This window comes from Miniopterus natalensis, chromosome 17 (genome assembly GCF_054644295.1).
Source record: "Miniopterus natalensis isolate mMinNat1 chromosome 17, mMinNat1.hap1, whole genome shotgun sequence".
In the NCBI taxonomy this organism is placed as follows: domain Eukaryota; kingdom Metazoa; phylum Chordata; class Mammalia; order Chiroptera; family Miniopteridae; genus Miniopterus; species Miniopterus natalensis.
The window spans coordinates 33,167,430-33,182,355 of NC_142097.1; the positions used below are offsets into that span (position 1 = coordinate 33,167,430).

At 37.9% G+C, this 14,926-nt stretch overlaps 1 protein-coding gene across 1 annotated transcript in view; it reads right to left on the reverse strand.

Annotated features, from left to right (window-relative positions):
* The window catches only part of AATF (apoptosis antagonizing transcription factor), a 75,814-nt gene that overhangs the window by 32,908 nt on the left and 27,980 nt on the right, over positions 1-14,926 (reverse strand). Inside the window, exons 6-8 of the mRNA XM_016210690.2 lie at positions 14,084-14,282; positions 13,367-13,531; positions 12,018-12,101 (exon numbers count right to left, since the gene is read on the reverse strand). Coding sequence (XP_016066176.2) covers positions 12,018-12,101; positions 13,367-13,531; positions 14,084-14,282 — 448 coding nt within the window. The remainder of the gene's footprint in view (positions 1-12,017; positions 12,102-13,366; positions 13,532-14,083; positions 14,283-14,926) is intronic.

Sequence of the window (14,926 nt, forward strand, 5' to 3'; positions counted from 1 at the left end):
TTGGGATCTCTGAAGCACCTCTTTTGCTCTACTCTATATTCAGCCAGCTCCTCTACCCAAACGTTAAATGCTAACATTCCTCAGGAGTCAGCCCCAAGCTTTCTTTTCCTCTCACTCCATGTGCTTTCCCCAAGAGCTTCATTCTATTCTCAAGATCTCAATGACTTAAGTGTTATCCCTGGAATACCTTTTCCATCTTATGCTCAATAGCTAATCTATCTCCAAGTCTTATATATGTGACCTGCTAATTTATGAATCTGTCCATTTTTCTCTATCTCCCCTGCCTAGGAATGGCTATTATTTTCTTCATTCCACAGATATGTATTGAGCACACTAGGAAAACAATGAAGACTGAAACAGACATGGTCTCACCTGTGTTAGTGTAATTTCCTCAGTAAAATCTGTTCTTGTGCCTCCTCCATTTTGCTCTCCTCACTATAATCAGAATAATATTTTCAAAATGCAAATATGCCAGAAGATAAAATTCTTATTACAGCCTAAAGGCCCAACACAGTCTGGCTGGCCCCTTATCTATCTCTCCAGCCTAGCCTTCCGCCTCCGCACTCCAGTCCCACCAGCCTTTTCTCTGCACCTGAAATGCTCCGAGGCTCACTCCCACCACGGACCCTTTTCTGCACACGCAGCCCTAGAACAAGCGTCCCTAACCATTTACCTGCTTGTATCCCACTCCTTCTCCGCCTCGCCATCCCTTCCTCAGGGGGAGCCTTTCTTACAAGCAGCCCTCCACACGCACACGCACTATGTTGCTGGTGTAGTTAATTTACATGTTATTAGTGCATTACTTGATTAATGTCTACTTCCTCTGCTGGCTGGCTGCTTCACAGAGAGCAGAGCGTGTATCTGACTGTGCTCATCACTCTATCCCCTGCACTGGCCCACTGAAGGAGCTCAGTAAATATGTACACAGAGGGGGGAAATTATTTTTGGGAAAAAAGATCAAATATTTGTTTACTTTATCACACACACACACATACACACACTCCTTGTCATTGTTCCTAAACAAAAGGAATTATATTATATAATACCTTGACTCTAATCCAGAGCACAACTATCCACCAAAGCAACTGAGGAGTCTACTTGTTTTTGTCATTACTGTCATCAGCAATTCCTCCTCTCCTTCTAACGTGTCTTACATAGAACTGGGTGGTTTGTTTTAAGTGGGTGAGAATTCTTTTGTGTGTTTTTTTTTTAAACCATCCCAAGAGTACCTGATTTTAAAAAACAAAACAAAAGCTATTTAATCCAAATGAATGAAAAGATATTAAAACAGTTCTTATTCCTTTACTGTTAAAATAATGTAGATCTATCCTCCCTCTTGGGTCTCATTTCCCAAAGGACAAAATTGGTTCTTCTCAGGGAAAGAAGAGAAGGAACAGATCATTTGTACTTCCTCTAACCACCTCCCATACTCTGGCCCTTTCTGTAGTAAGTTTGAGTTGGTCCTTTTACTGCAAGAATGGTGTCTTGACATTTTTGTAATAAAGATCTGCATTAGCTTCAATATAGTGTTTTCTATTTATGAAATAATTTTGTCAAATCACAGTTGCAGGTTTTCATCTTCCATTTCCTAAAATCTAAGACAGTTTTCAATTGCATGTGTATGTGTGCTGCACAGTTCAATATAACTGTGAATATCTGCCAACAAGTCAGAAACGCTGTGGCTTTGGAGTCTGGCATATTGGGGTTTTGAATTCCAGCTATGCCCCTTACTAACTGTGTCATTTGGGACAAGTTATTTAACCTCTTTGAGACAGTTCCCTCATCCATAAAGTGGTAACTATTGTACCTTATAAAGTTGATTTCGGATTTTAAAAGATGATAAAAGTAAAGCATTTAGCAAAATATAAGGATTCAATAATTAGAAATATTGTCAGCATCAGATAATAATACTCATAATCCCCAAACCCCATTTAGGACAAAAAAAATTCAACACCTTCCATAGCTGAATCACCACAGCTGCTAACAATGAACAAGTACAATAATTCTATTTTCCTTTCTATTGATTTTCAATAGTAGATAACAAATAATAAATAAGATATGAAATGAAGGAAAAGCAAAATGGAAAGAAGAAAATATAAAAATAGTAAGTCAATACTTGAAAAATATGCTATTATTTGCAGGACTTTCCCAAACTAGACCATGAGAAATTGGAGCAAAAGTGATCTTCTCCATTATCATTTATTCTATTTGAACACCTAACTGCTATTCTCTTTCTATGACCTGCTCCTACCCCCGCCACACTCGGATAACACAGTTCCCTGGACCTAGAGGCCCTCCCCCTCAATCTCAACCTATCTAAAAGCCTATCTATCCTTCTTTGAAGACCTAGATCAAATGCCATCTCCTCCTCCCTGCAGCATTTTCTAAGTCTCCCAAACTGTTATTAATTTCTCCCTCTTCTGAATTCTTTCATACCCCCTCACCAAGCCTTCCAGTTGTTTGTGTTCATGTCACCTCTTGCTTGGCTGTAAGCTTCCTGAGGGCAGGGCACAGTCTGACTCAAATTCTTACCACCCACAGAACTCTGCATACTGCCTTGCACGTATTCAACAATATTTCTAAAATGAAAGAGTCAGGTAGCAAGCTGTCTTCTGGGCCTTGTAATCAGGACGAAAAGCATCCAACTTCTGCAATGGCAAGTACAATATTTACAAGAAAAATAACATAGGAAAGAATGGTGGAGAATTGGGATGTATGAATAAAATCCAAGTGTATCTTAGTGCTGACGTCACAAATAACCTGCTTTGGTTACTAAAAATAAGGAGATGTACAGCTAGAGGCTGCCACTGAAAAAGTCAGCCTCCCTGCCCCACTGCCCTTGGTCTTTAAGGCTTTGATTAGTTTCCCACTGTCTGGTTCTGCCTCCCCTCCGAAGCTGGAGCTAAGGCCCGTGCTTCGAAAGGGAAGAGAAATTCATTCACTGAATAAAGTAACACTGTTTTCTCAGCACAAGTTCTAAAATATTTCAAAGGCTATAATATTTCACTAGGCTTGGCCATTTGGGTTAAAATGTATTCGTCAAAACAGGAAACTTTCTCACCAGACCCCATATATTCCGTTAGGCATGACAGAGAGTGTCTCCCAAAGTCTAATTATTAACTAGAAGTGTAAGTAAATCACTGTCAGTACTGGGATCTGATGTATGAAGACAGGGTAAGACCTGGGCAGTGCGAATGCTCAGGAACTTCTTTTTGCCAATTTGCTTCTCCTTTCTTTTTCCTACAAATAAATGAATTTTACAAGGACTAAGTGACTGCATTAAGCCATCCTTCCCAATCCATACCAAAAGTAACAATGTATAGAAAGTGCTATTTTTCAGAATTCCCAATGGCTCCCATTTCCAGTTATTCTGTCCCCTCATCACGATGTCCTGATTGTCTCTTTTTTCCTTCTTCTGTCTATAACAAAGGTGGGGGAGGGGTTATATATTCTTTGGGACACCAGCTCAAACAAAGACATCTCTGAGCATTCTTTGGCAATGTTTCTTTTAATGGCACCATCCAATACATCATTTGTATTAAAAGCATAAAGAGGAAGTCATTCAGAACTAGAGACAATTTTACTAAAAAGGATTCACAAGAAAGAAACCGAAAGGGTAGTACATACTAACTTGTATTCGATAATTATGCCCTTTAAGGACTAAAAGCCCAGCTGAAACAAACCTCAATCCATCTTTCCAACATTCAGACTCCAGTAATTTTTCAGCCCCACCAGGATCAATGACACACTGATGTTAAATTTTTTTCTGCATCTGTTGAGATGAGCGTGGTTTTTTGTCCTTACTCTATCAACATAGTGTATTACATTAGTTGGTATCTGTTAAACCAGCCTCGCATCCCTGTGCTAAATTCCAGTTGACCACAGTGTATAACTGTTTTTATGTTGCTGGATGGAGTCTGCTAGTAGTTTGTTGACTTTTGCATCTGTATTCATAGGAGATATTGGTCTGCCATTTCTTTCCTCGTGATATTTTTGTCTGGCTTTGGGAATACTAGATTCCCTCCTTCTTGAAACACTTACACATGGAACCCAGGAAATCAGTCCTTTCCGTCTCTCCTCCCTCATTGACTGCTCCTTCTCAATCTCCTTTGCTGGTTCCTCTTCATCTCCCCAAGTGCTAAATGTGTGAATGTCGCAGGACTCAGGCTTTGAATCTCTTCTCTTTTTCTCTCTACCTTCATTCCCTAGGTAATCTCATGGTGTTAAACACAATCTATATGCTCATGGCTCTCAGGTTCATACCTTCAGCCCAGACCTTCTCTTGAACTCCAAAATTACATAATAATAATCTCTTCAATAACTCTGTATGAATGTTTCAGAGGTATCCTAAACTTAATATAACCAATTTTGGGAATAAAAATAATTAAAGCCAACACAGGTTCACTGGGGTGGGGAGGAATCTTAATATAACCAAAATTGGGTTCCAAATTTCACCTCCAAAGTAGCTTCTCTCACTGTTTTTCCTCATCTCAGTAAATCTCTACTTCGCCCTTTCAATTGCTCATACCAAAAGCTTTCGAGTCGCCCTGGGCTCCTCTCTTTCCGCCCCCACATGTAATCCATCAGCAAACCCTGTCAGTTCAACCTTCAGCATAAAATCAGAATCCAAGGACTTCTCAGCACTCCTTCTAAAACCAGTCTAGTCCCAGCTATCACCATCTCTAGCCTGAATTATCACTAGAGTCTCCTAAATGTTTTCCTGTTTGTCACCTTACCTCCCTATAGTTTATTCTCAACACAGTCATCAGAGCCATTACCGGTCATGTTATTCCTCTCTTTAAAACCCTCTAGTGGTCGCCCATCTCAGTCACAGTAAAAGCCAAAAGGTCTTACAGTGGCCTACAAGGTCTTTCAGGACCTGGCCTCCCATTACCTCTCTGATCTCCTCTCCTATCATTCGTTCTTGCTGGCTCCAACTCAGTGACACCAGCCTCCTTGATTTGCCTAAAACATGCTAGTCCCTGATGTGCCTCAGAGCCTTTGTACTTGCCATTCCCTTTGTCCTCATACTATTCCCCCAGACACCTGCATGGCTCTGCTGTTCACTTTCTTTAGGTCTCTGCTCAAATATCACCTTATCCTCTGAACATCCTATATAAAAACAGTAACCATCCCATCCTTGCCGAGTATTCCCTTTACCTATACTGTTTTATCATTTTCTACTGCAGTATCACAATGTACTCCCCAATTTCACCCTATCTCTAAGCCAGAATAGAGCTCATGAGGGCAAGACTTTACTTTGCTCCAGCCCCTAACACAGTTCCAACAGAACCTTCTGTGATGATGGAAACGTTCTATATTTGCGCTGTCCAACACAGTAGCCACTACTAGCACATGGGGCTACTTAGCACTTGAAATGTGGCTAGTATGACTGACTCAGGAGCTGAAATTCTAACTTGATTCTATTTTAATCAATTTAAATTTAAATAGCTACATGTGGCTACTGCATTAAACAGCACAGCCTAGAACAGCAGTTACTCAATAACTATATAATAGGTGCTCAAATATTTGTTGAATGAATGGAAGGAAAGGAAGAAATCTAAAGGCTTTTCTTCTTAACTTTTTAAAAAATTTATCTTTATTGTTGAAAGTATTAGATGTACTCTTTTTTCCCCTTCTTAACTTTTTATTATAGATAATTTCAGAAATACACAAAAATAGGCATGGCAAATGAACCTTCAAATACCTGAAGGCTTTTCTAACCTGAAATAAGTTTCAGTGGATACTGGCTTCTACCAGTAACTATATTTTTGGAAAATAGGGAATTTATATTAAACCGAGTTTATATCTAATAGCATCTCTTAGGGCCTTTTATAGGTTATGAAGAAATGACTTTAGGAATTAGATCAGGTATATGTTGAGAGAACTACCAGTATGCTAATAAATGCTTGAGGCATATTTGTGATAATACAACACTAGAGAACTGCATGTACGTACATTTTTATATTAAGGACCTGATTACTCTCTTTCACCACTTATTTTCTCCACTTAAATTTTAATAAAGTCATACTCTTAAAGAGGAGCTATATGACTGTACAAAATTGCAGAGAACCTTACCCTTGTTAGATGACACAAATTCTTGGGCATTGATTTTGTCTTATTAGTCTTTATAGGCCTAGCACCTGGTATAATAAATGTTAATTGAATGAAGTTCATAATTGCACAAAAGTGATACATGTGACTTGTCAGAGTGCAAATGGATACACTGGATCTCCAATTTCCTAAGCAGATATTAATCTGAAAAGGAAATTCTCACATGGATTTTTAAACGTGTCAGATCAAAAGGCAGCATAATGTGCTGGAAAGAAAATCAAACCGGGAGCAAGAACACCTGGGTTTCAAAGTCCTAACTCACTAAGTGTAGTGATCCTACACTAGTCACTTATCTCCTCTAGGCTCCAGTTTGTAAAAAGACAGTGCGGGCTTGATGGTCTTCAAAGACGCTAACTTAAAGCAATTATGTTCTATTGTAGATCCACAATACACATTGCTTTTTAAAGATGCTTATTAACTTCCTCTTTCTATGCTAAAACATTGTCCCTAAAATTTACTTTAAAGGAGCTTCACATTGAATACGATTTAATAAGAAGACATCATGCCTACTTTGGTGAACAGGTAGTGTTTCTCATTTCTTGAGGAGTGCCAAATTCTAAAATGCTGCTGGAATCCTGTGTTTAACTTATACTCAGCCAGCTAACATTGTGCTTATTAGTACAGAAAAGACAATTTTTGACCACATATTTGCCCAGTAAACTCCCATGACCACCTGTGTTTGAAATGTTTTTTCAATAGCTGTAAGCCAATTCTTTCTATTTTATTTTTTATTTTTGGTTAATCTTCACCCCAGGATAATTTTTCCTTTGATTTTTAGAGAGTAGAAGGGAGAGGGGAAGTGGGGGAGAGAAAGAGAGAGAAAAAGAGAGAGAGAGAGAGAGAGAGGGAGGGAGGAACACTGATGTGAGAGACACATTGATTGGTTGCCTCTTGAATGCACCCGACCAGGCCAGGGATTGAACCTGCAACCCAGGTACGTGCCCTTGACCAGGAATCAAACCCACAACCCTTTGGTCCACAGGCTGATGTTCTAACCACTTAGTACACCACCCAGGCAGTTCTAAGCCAATTCTTATTTCTTTCCTAGTTGGTTCCTAAAATGTACTGTTTTAGGCTTTGTTCTGAGGTTTTACCTTTGTTTAAATGAAGTAGTAGTGCTGAAGTCATGCTGATATTTTTTAAAGCAAGAAAACAGAAAGAAATGAGGGCCAGTCGTGTATACCTTCCCTAGACCCTGGTGTTTCATGAAATTTCTGGATCTTGCATTTAAAATGTAGCTTTTGGCCTCCTGCTCTGTGCAACCTCCACAATAGTGAGTGCACTCTAGCAACCAAATGCCAATACTGATGTTGTATTTGGGTCTAAACATTGAGAAACAGACAATGGCAGCACAGAAACCAGAATATATCTCAAAATTCTTACACACTGTACACAGAGCAAAATAATCGTGTAATTATTAAAAATGCAGTTTAATTGGACATTGGTGTTTGTTTGTTTTTTTAACACCTTTACTTGCCTCAAAAAACCTCATTAATTCTTTGCTATATCTTTAACCATAATTTCAATTTTCAAATTTATGTACTTCATTTGTATGTCCTCTCTAAAATCACCATAAAGATCTATGTGTAATAAATTTTATCAGGCTTTTAAAAAACACTAACCACATTTCAACATTTTAAAGTAAAGCTAAAAATGAAACACTACTTTGAACACAGGTATCTGTTTTCCAACAACTAATTAAAAGAAGCAGGTTCAGATCAAACTGAAAACATTATTAACCATCAACTGAACCACTGGAAAGATACATGCAAAAGTAAGAATGTCCCACTGTATTAGCATTAACCAGAGGAATGGCTTTGGACATCTCTTATTCACACTAAGGTCTAAATGCATACAATTAAAGCCACCAACCACATCACCTGTCCATACTAATCACTCACCAATTTAATTAAGGGAAGCCATCTTATCAGAAAACTTACCCCTTCTCTATTTCTTAACATTATCAACTTTTAATAGTTCACTGAATCAGTAATTACTTGTTTATGGCATTATCAACTGTCCTAGATACAAAACTCCAGGGTGTGGCAAGGTCAGTTATAGACATGTCCTGATGGCAAATGAAGGGAGGAATTTAACCCATCAAAGTGGTCATCGAAAGCGCAAAATCTATTAGGCCCTTCTCCAGACATTCCTGGTTAAATTCAAAGTGACAGGACAAACCAGATCAAAAATAAACACAGCTCGACGCAACATACAAAACCCTAATGAACCCTTAGAAATCCAGGTATCGATCTGTCAATATCTAAGCTCAATTAGACCTTTCAGAACAAAATACCTCAGGAGGTGACAAGAAACTAGTTTGAAGTCTCGGCTATGAGAAGGGTAAAACCAGTCACTTTCCACAGATTACTGCTAAGTAAGTCATATCTCTATATGGAAATCTTGTGAGAATTAAATAAAGATGTCAAGTACCTATCTAATTAGTCCAGAAGCGGGAACATAAGTAGTGTCCAGTAAACATTAGCCCTTCCTCAATTCTTTAAGAACTCAGGCTTATCAAGTCAAAGACCAACTGATGGTTTAAAAAGCCATTTACAACCTTCTCATTTTGTCAAATTGTCTTCCGGGATGAGCTTTGACAAGAAATAGGCCAAATGCAAACTAACTCCATTTAGGAGTCACTGCACTGCTTGCAGCAGGTGAACGGTTTCCCTGATAAAAGCTTCACCACTGGGTGTACTTCAAGCTTCCAGCAATTTGGATTCCCAAACAAAGCAGTCACATGACTATAAAGCTAATTTTTTCATTAGAATTGTTAAGAAACAGGAGTTCAATAAATCATTTACCTTTTAAGGAAAAGACATTACTTTCTAACACACATAATATTTCTTCCAGTCCTAAGAAAATGAAGCTTATTTATTCACACACTGAAAACTGTAATACTATAGTGAAGTCTTTTTATGGCTCATGGATGAAATATTTTAGAAATAAAGGTATGGAAAGAACAGGACTTGGTCTAAGAAGTCTTGAGATCAAGTCCTAGAGTTGCCATATACTATATAACTTTCAGAAGTCACTTAACTTTTCAGGGAATCAGTTTCTTTTCAGCTCAAAAATGATATAATTACTTATGATATCTGATACTCTTCAGATATATATGTATGTACCTTTATTAAATAATGCAGACATATTTTTAAAGTTGTAGTAGCTTAAGGCCCATTATGAAACAAAGAGAGTGTGTGTGTGTTGGGGGTTCTGACCCCAAACATTATTCACAGTGGTTAGGGCATTTACACAGCCTCGTGACACCTGAATTAACCAAGTAAGCCTTTAAATCCCTACAATGAAACATTAAAATTCAATGTGGCTATAATCTCTTCCTTACAAAACATGGACCCAAAGAGTCTGGCTTCAAGTATTTTTTTTTTTAAAAAAGGGGGTGAAATGTATTATATTCACCACCCAGCTTTTCCATATGATCACATTAAAAAAACGCAAATGAAAACTCACAAACCCATTGTAATACATTGTACCACTTCTGAATGCAACACTTAGCTCAGGCTTACTACCCTGACAAATAAAGGAAAGCACTTTATGAAGCCAATTTAATTGGGAGGTGACAGAAAACATACAGCCATTTTCTTTAGCCTTATCATCGAATTGGCTTCAGCTCCAATCTCTGGCAAATCCCACTCAACAGAAGAAATTAACCAGGTCAGCAGAACAGGTGCTACGTTGTGTCTGTCAAGGGCCTGGCATCACCACAATTACTTGCACACAATGAAGCAGTAATCTTTACAGATCATCTCTCCCAAGAAGCATATTGGGGAGGGGGAGGAAAACTGAAGGGAGGGGGCGGGAAGTGGGAAGGAGAGAAATAGGAGGCGAAGAGAAAAGGCAAGAAAAGAAAATGAATGTGCAGCTGCCTTGCGGCTCAGCAGATGTCGGGATGTGATGTACGAGGCTAGGATAAGCTGTCGTAGCCTGCTGCCAAACCGTGGTAAGTGATTAAAGCCTGCACAGTTCTAAGCACCATATTTAGAATCTGCGGGGTTTCAAGACTTGCACCCATTCCTTGCTGTGCTGCCAGATGTTGGCAACTGGTCCAGCTCCTACTGACTGCGCGTGGATGGCAGCAGTTGGTACAGCAGCAAAGCAATCTGGAATGCTTCCGGAGATGCTGTACATTAACAAGTGTCACCCATCGTTCACCTTTACAGAAGGCTGAAACAACTCCAATTTGCTGCCACTTCCCTCTTGGGAAACAGCCAAGATAAAGTTGCGCGTGGCAGTCCCATTTGTTTCACTCAGGTGTTTCAGCTGCCTTGCTGACCTCTATTAGTTTAAGTTTTAATTTAGATTAACCCCAGCACCCCAATTAACCAGCAAGGGGAAAAGCTAAGATGTGACTAGTCATAACTCTGAAATCAGAATTTACTGAAGTTAAAATTATTAATTGGGATGAAGGGCCAATCAAGTAATGCTATTTCTTTTTAAACAGACCTCCAGGCCAAAAAAAAAATCTCTCAGACTAAGGATCGCCTGTGGAAGCAACTTCTCCCCAGTAATTTCAGTTTATTTTACTAAGCCTATTTAACTTATGATACACTTTCCAATGAATAATGTACACTTCAATTAATGAAGACCAGAATATTTTTTATTGTTTTCCATGCTCTCACACAATTATGCGCCATTAATATCCTATATCAGGTATTTCCTTAGACATTCTAGAACAAAATAGAGTTCCCTACTCTTCTGACAAATGGATATAATAAGAGAATAAAAGGAAAAAAGAATCAGGACCTCTGACTAGGAACACCTGAGACTCCACCAATCCTCTTTCCTCTCATTACTTTTAAGACTCATTATGGTTAATAATTTTACTGAACATCATAGAGTGTACAGAAAGATTAACAGAAAGTTTCTGTCTCTTTTTAGGGCAAAAAACAGAGGTATCTGCAATAAAGAATTACCTGTTCTACTGGGGTCACAGTGTGATTTTCCTACGTTCCTTCCTTCACATTCCATGTACATAATACAGTCGTCGTGGCTAAACCTTCAGCAAGCAGTTGCAAAATCTTTGGTAAAAGCCAACACACTAAAAATTATCTTGATAAATAATGGTTCAGCAAAAACTGGTATATCACTGCTGAGCAACCTCCTCGATTCTCCAGAGCAGAAAGGGTACATCTTAAAGCACATTTCATTAAGAAGTATGACTTCTCAAGAGCCCCAGGTTCACAGGAAACAGTTCTTTAGCACAGCTCAAATGTTTGTCTACCTTAGCATTCATCAGCGTCGCTAAAAAGAGCAGCATGCCAAGAGATGATAACGCCAGGGAAAGAATTGGGGGATGTTTGTGAAGAGACAGTACTGAGAACAGAACCACATTTCAACTTCTACCAATTCTTTCTGTCTTCAAAGCACTACAATATTATTATAATCAACAGTGGCAATCCCAGTATGTACTTAACTGATGTGAACAGGCACAAAAATAAAGACAAGAGACTTAATAGGTAGTAGAACCAGATGTGCAATTTAAGAATTCTGGGATCCCAGCCCTTTCACTCCATATCCTGATATAATAGTAATGGACAAAAAACAAATAACTAACAAAAAATCCTCCATTAATATTATCAAAAAAGGCTAAGGAAGAATAATCAACCTGACTCAAAGAAGTTGAAACTATTTTACAGATAATTTACACTCTGCAACAACTAACACAGTAGCTGTAGCTATTTTCATTTCTAAAAGAAAAATATAAGACAGAAGAAAAGCAACAGATTCAGAACTACACAGTAAGTCAATTCTGAACACAGGCGTTTTAACTCCCTGTGTGACTCTATCCCAAAGTGAGCTACCTTTGGTCAGAGAAGTCGATCAGCTGTTTTAAAATGCTAAAACCTGATTTGTAACGAAAGAAAAGAGTGTAAAAATCATACCTGGTGGTAAAAGTCATCATCATCAAAGATTTCTTCATCCAAGTCCTTCAGGTGGGCATTGGCAGGGGCTTCAGGAAGGACCTCCTATATCAATAAGGGAAGAGTGAATACCATTGAGGTTATCAAAATAATGCAGCTACTATAAACTGTGTGTAACAGTCAAAGCACTGTTTTCCTTAAGATATAAAGAGCTTGTAAAATTAAAAAGCAAAAACATTAATAGGTACTTGACAATAAGAACCACAAATAGTCAAAAATCATTTGAAAATATGTTTAACCTCATTCTAATGAAATACATGCAAATTAAAATGAGAAGGCACCATTTTGCACCTCTAAAACTGGCAACACTCAGTACTGGAAAACACAGCTGGTGGGACTGGAAATGAATGCAGACTTTTTGGAGGCAATTTGGCAACATTCATCTGATTTAAAGTACATATTCTCTTTGATTTAACATTTCCACTTCAAGAAACCTATCCATATGCTCACACAAACACAAAACTACAATACAAATGCTCAGGAGTGTTTCCTGTAGCACTGTTTCTAAAACTGGAGACAACAAAAATATCCATTGTTTGAATAAATTATAGTAAAAATCTGTACAATAGAATACTCTAGCCATTAGGAAAAATGAGGTAGATCTCTAAATAATGATATGGAAAAATGTCTGGGATATATTAAATTTAAAAAGTTGTAAGATTTTATATACACTTTGTAACATTTTATTTATTTATATACACATATATCCATACCATTTAGTTTAAAAGAAAAGGCAACCATATTTTCTGTGTGTTGTGTGCATGGAAAATAACCCAAAAGCTTGTTACAATTATGAACTTTGGTTAAATCTGAAGAGTAAAATTTTCAGACTGGGGGAATTTTACTTTTCATTTAAAATTCTTCTGAACTTATGAAAAGTATTACATATATATTTCTACCATAACTAAAAGAGTTTCCTTTAAAAAAAAGAATCTGTTCCAATTTTGGATCCTTTTCTGGATCCAAACATCCAGCATAAAGCCTAAAGAACACACTTGCTTCAATACTGACATTTGTAAAGAGGTTGCTCTCAAACTGAATTTTAAAGACTAGATTATGAAGGCTTCCATTACCAGAATCATAATAATTTCAAAATTAAAAGACTACACATAAGTTAATAATAGCGCATTAAAAAAACCATTTTAAAAAAATATATTTTCAGTTTCTCAACAATCTAGTAGTATTTTTTCCCTTTCTTTCACTAATTTCTCATACCAAGAGTAATATCTATAACTAGGTAATCAGATTTTTCAGTTAATTAGCCTCACAGAAACTGCTCCCATAATCACTGTGCATCACAGAGTTCTTACCGGCTGTCCTGGCAAACTCTCTGGGACAGGCTGCGCTGCTGGCTCGGGCTTGCCAAGAACTTTGTAGACAGAGCGCTTGGTCTGTGTCCTTCGAAGTAATCTTTCTTTGTCCATTAGAATATGATCGATCTGAGTCAAGATTGAGCGTTCAAAGGCACCAAAACCCTGCAACAACATTAACCAGTGTCACATAATGCAGAAAGTCTGTGCTGAAGGCAGCTACATTGCTTTCTCTATCTTTCTGTGTCAGCAGAGAAATAGACAACCTTTCTTTCAGAAGAGGCTTTCTGTTAAAGACTGAGTTTGTGAATGGCTGTAATTGTTCTCAGAAAAAAAAATTAGTCTTGAGTAGGTCATATTACTTTCCTATACAAAGAGTCTAACTTCTGCTCCTTTAATACTAATTGTTCATTAATTTCTTTATTTTGTATTTCCAACACTTGAAACTTCCAAGGCCACAATTTCTAGAATAAAATCGTCTTTCTAATCAAGTTAAAATCACAAGTCTGAATGGTATAAACCCCAATGGTAGGAGTTCAGTACATTTTTCTATGGAAATGACTAATTACCATAGTGACATCATCCATAGAAATGAGCTGTAGTTCTAATTTCTTACAACTGCTTCAGGTTGCCACAACCTGTGTTACTCACACATGTGTGCACACACACACACACACGCGCGCGCGCACACACACACACACACACACACACACTTGCCTTCCCCAGCTTTCCGGAAGCCAGCTTGGTTTTATCGTGCCACTTCTGAAGCGTGCGGTTCCTGTAGACTGTGAAGTCAGCAAAGCGTTTTGCCATGAAGCCAGGATAGTCGCCCATCTCCAGCTTCCTCTTTGGTGGGGCCCTTCTCTGTGTCTTCTTCTCTTCTACTAGCTCTTCATCTTCACTGGAAATCTCCTCACTAGAAAAACCAGTAAGAACAGTGAGCCCAATATAAATCAACATTTCCCACATAAAAAGCTAGACTCGTATGAAGCTGAGGGTATTTAGGCCTTGCCTACTGTGCCTACATTTTAAATAGCACCACGGATGTGAGGATGGCTTTTTGTTTGTTTGAAAAGAATGTTCATGAGGTCAATCAAAAACTCATGTAACTTTTCAAATAAATATAAAAATAACTGATTTCAAAATATTTCTTGAAAAGGTAAGCAAATCATAAAATTACATGAGATTATAAAAACATTAGAAATGCATATGAACCAGGCCTATACTGGTTATAAGAGGGTCTTTAAAAATTAAACACATAATCATACTTTTATGACCTTAATCCCCAAATCAATAAGAAAAAATGTCTCCCTGTAACCAATTGTTTAGAAAAGCTGAATAATAATTAGTTGAACCAAATGAAAAGAAGCTGAGTGTGAAGAAAACTCAAAGGGGTAGGGAACAGAACCAACATTAAACAGCAATATTATATGCAACTGCCATGAGAAAGTAATACAACCTCCAATTACATAGCCAATTGTACTCGCTAGATTACAGACCCCAACACACAGTAGGTGCTCAATAAATGTGAGTTTATCCCTCCAACCAAGTCAGTAGAAA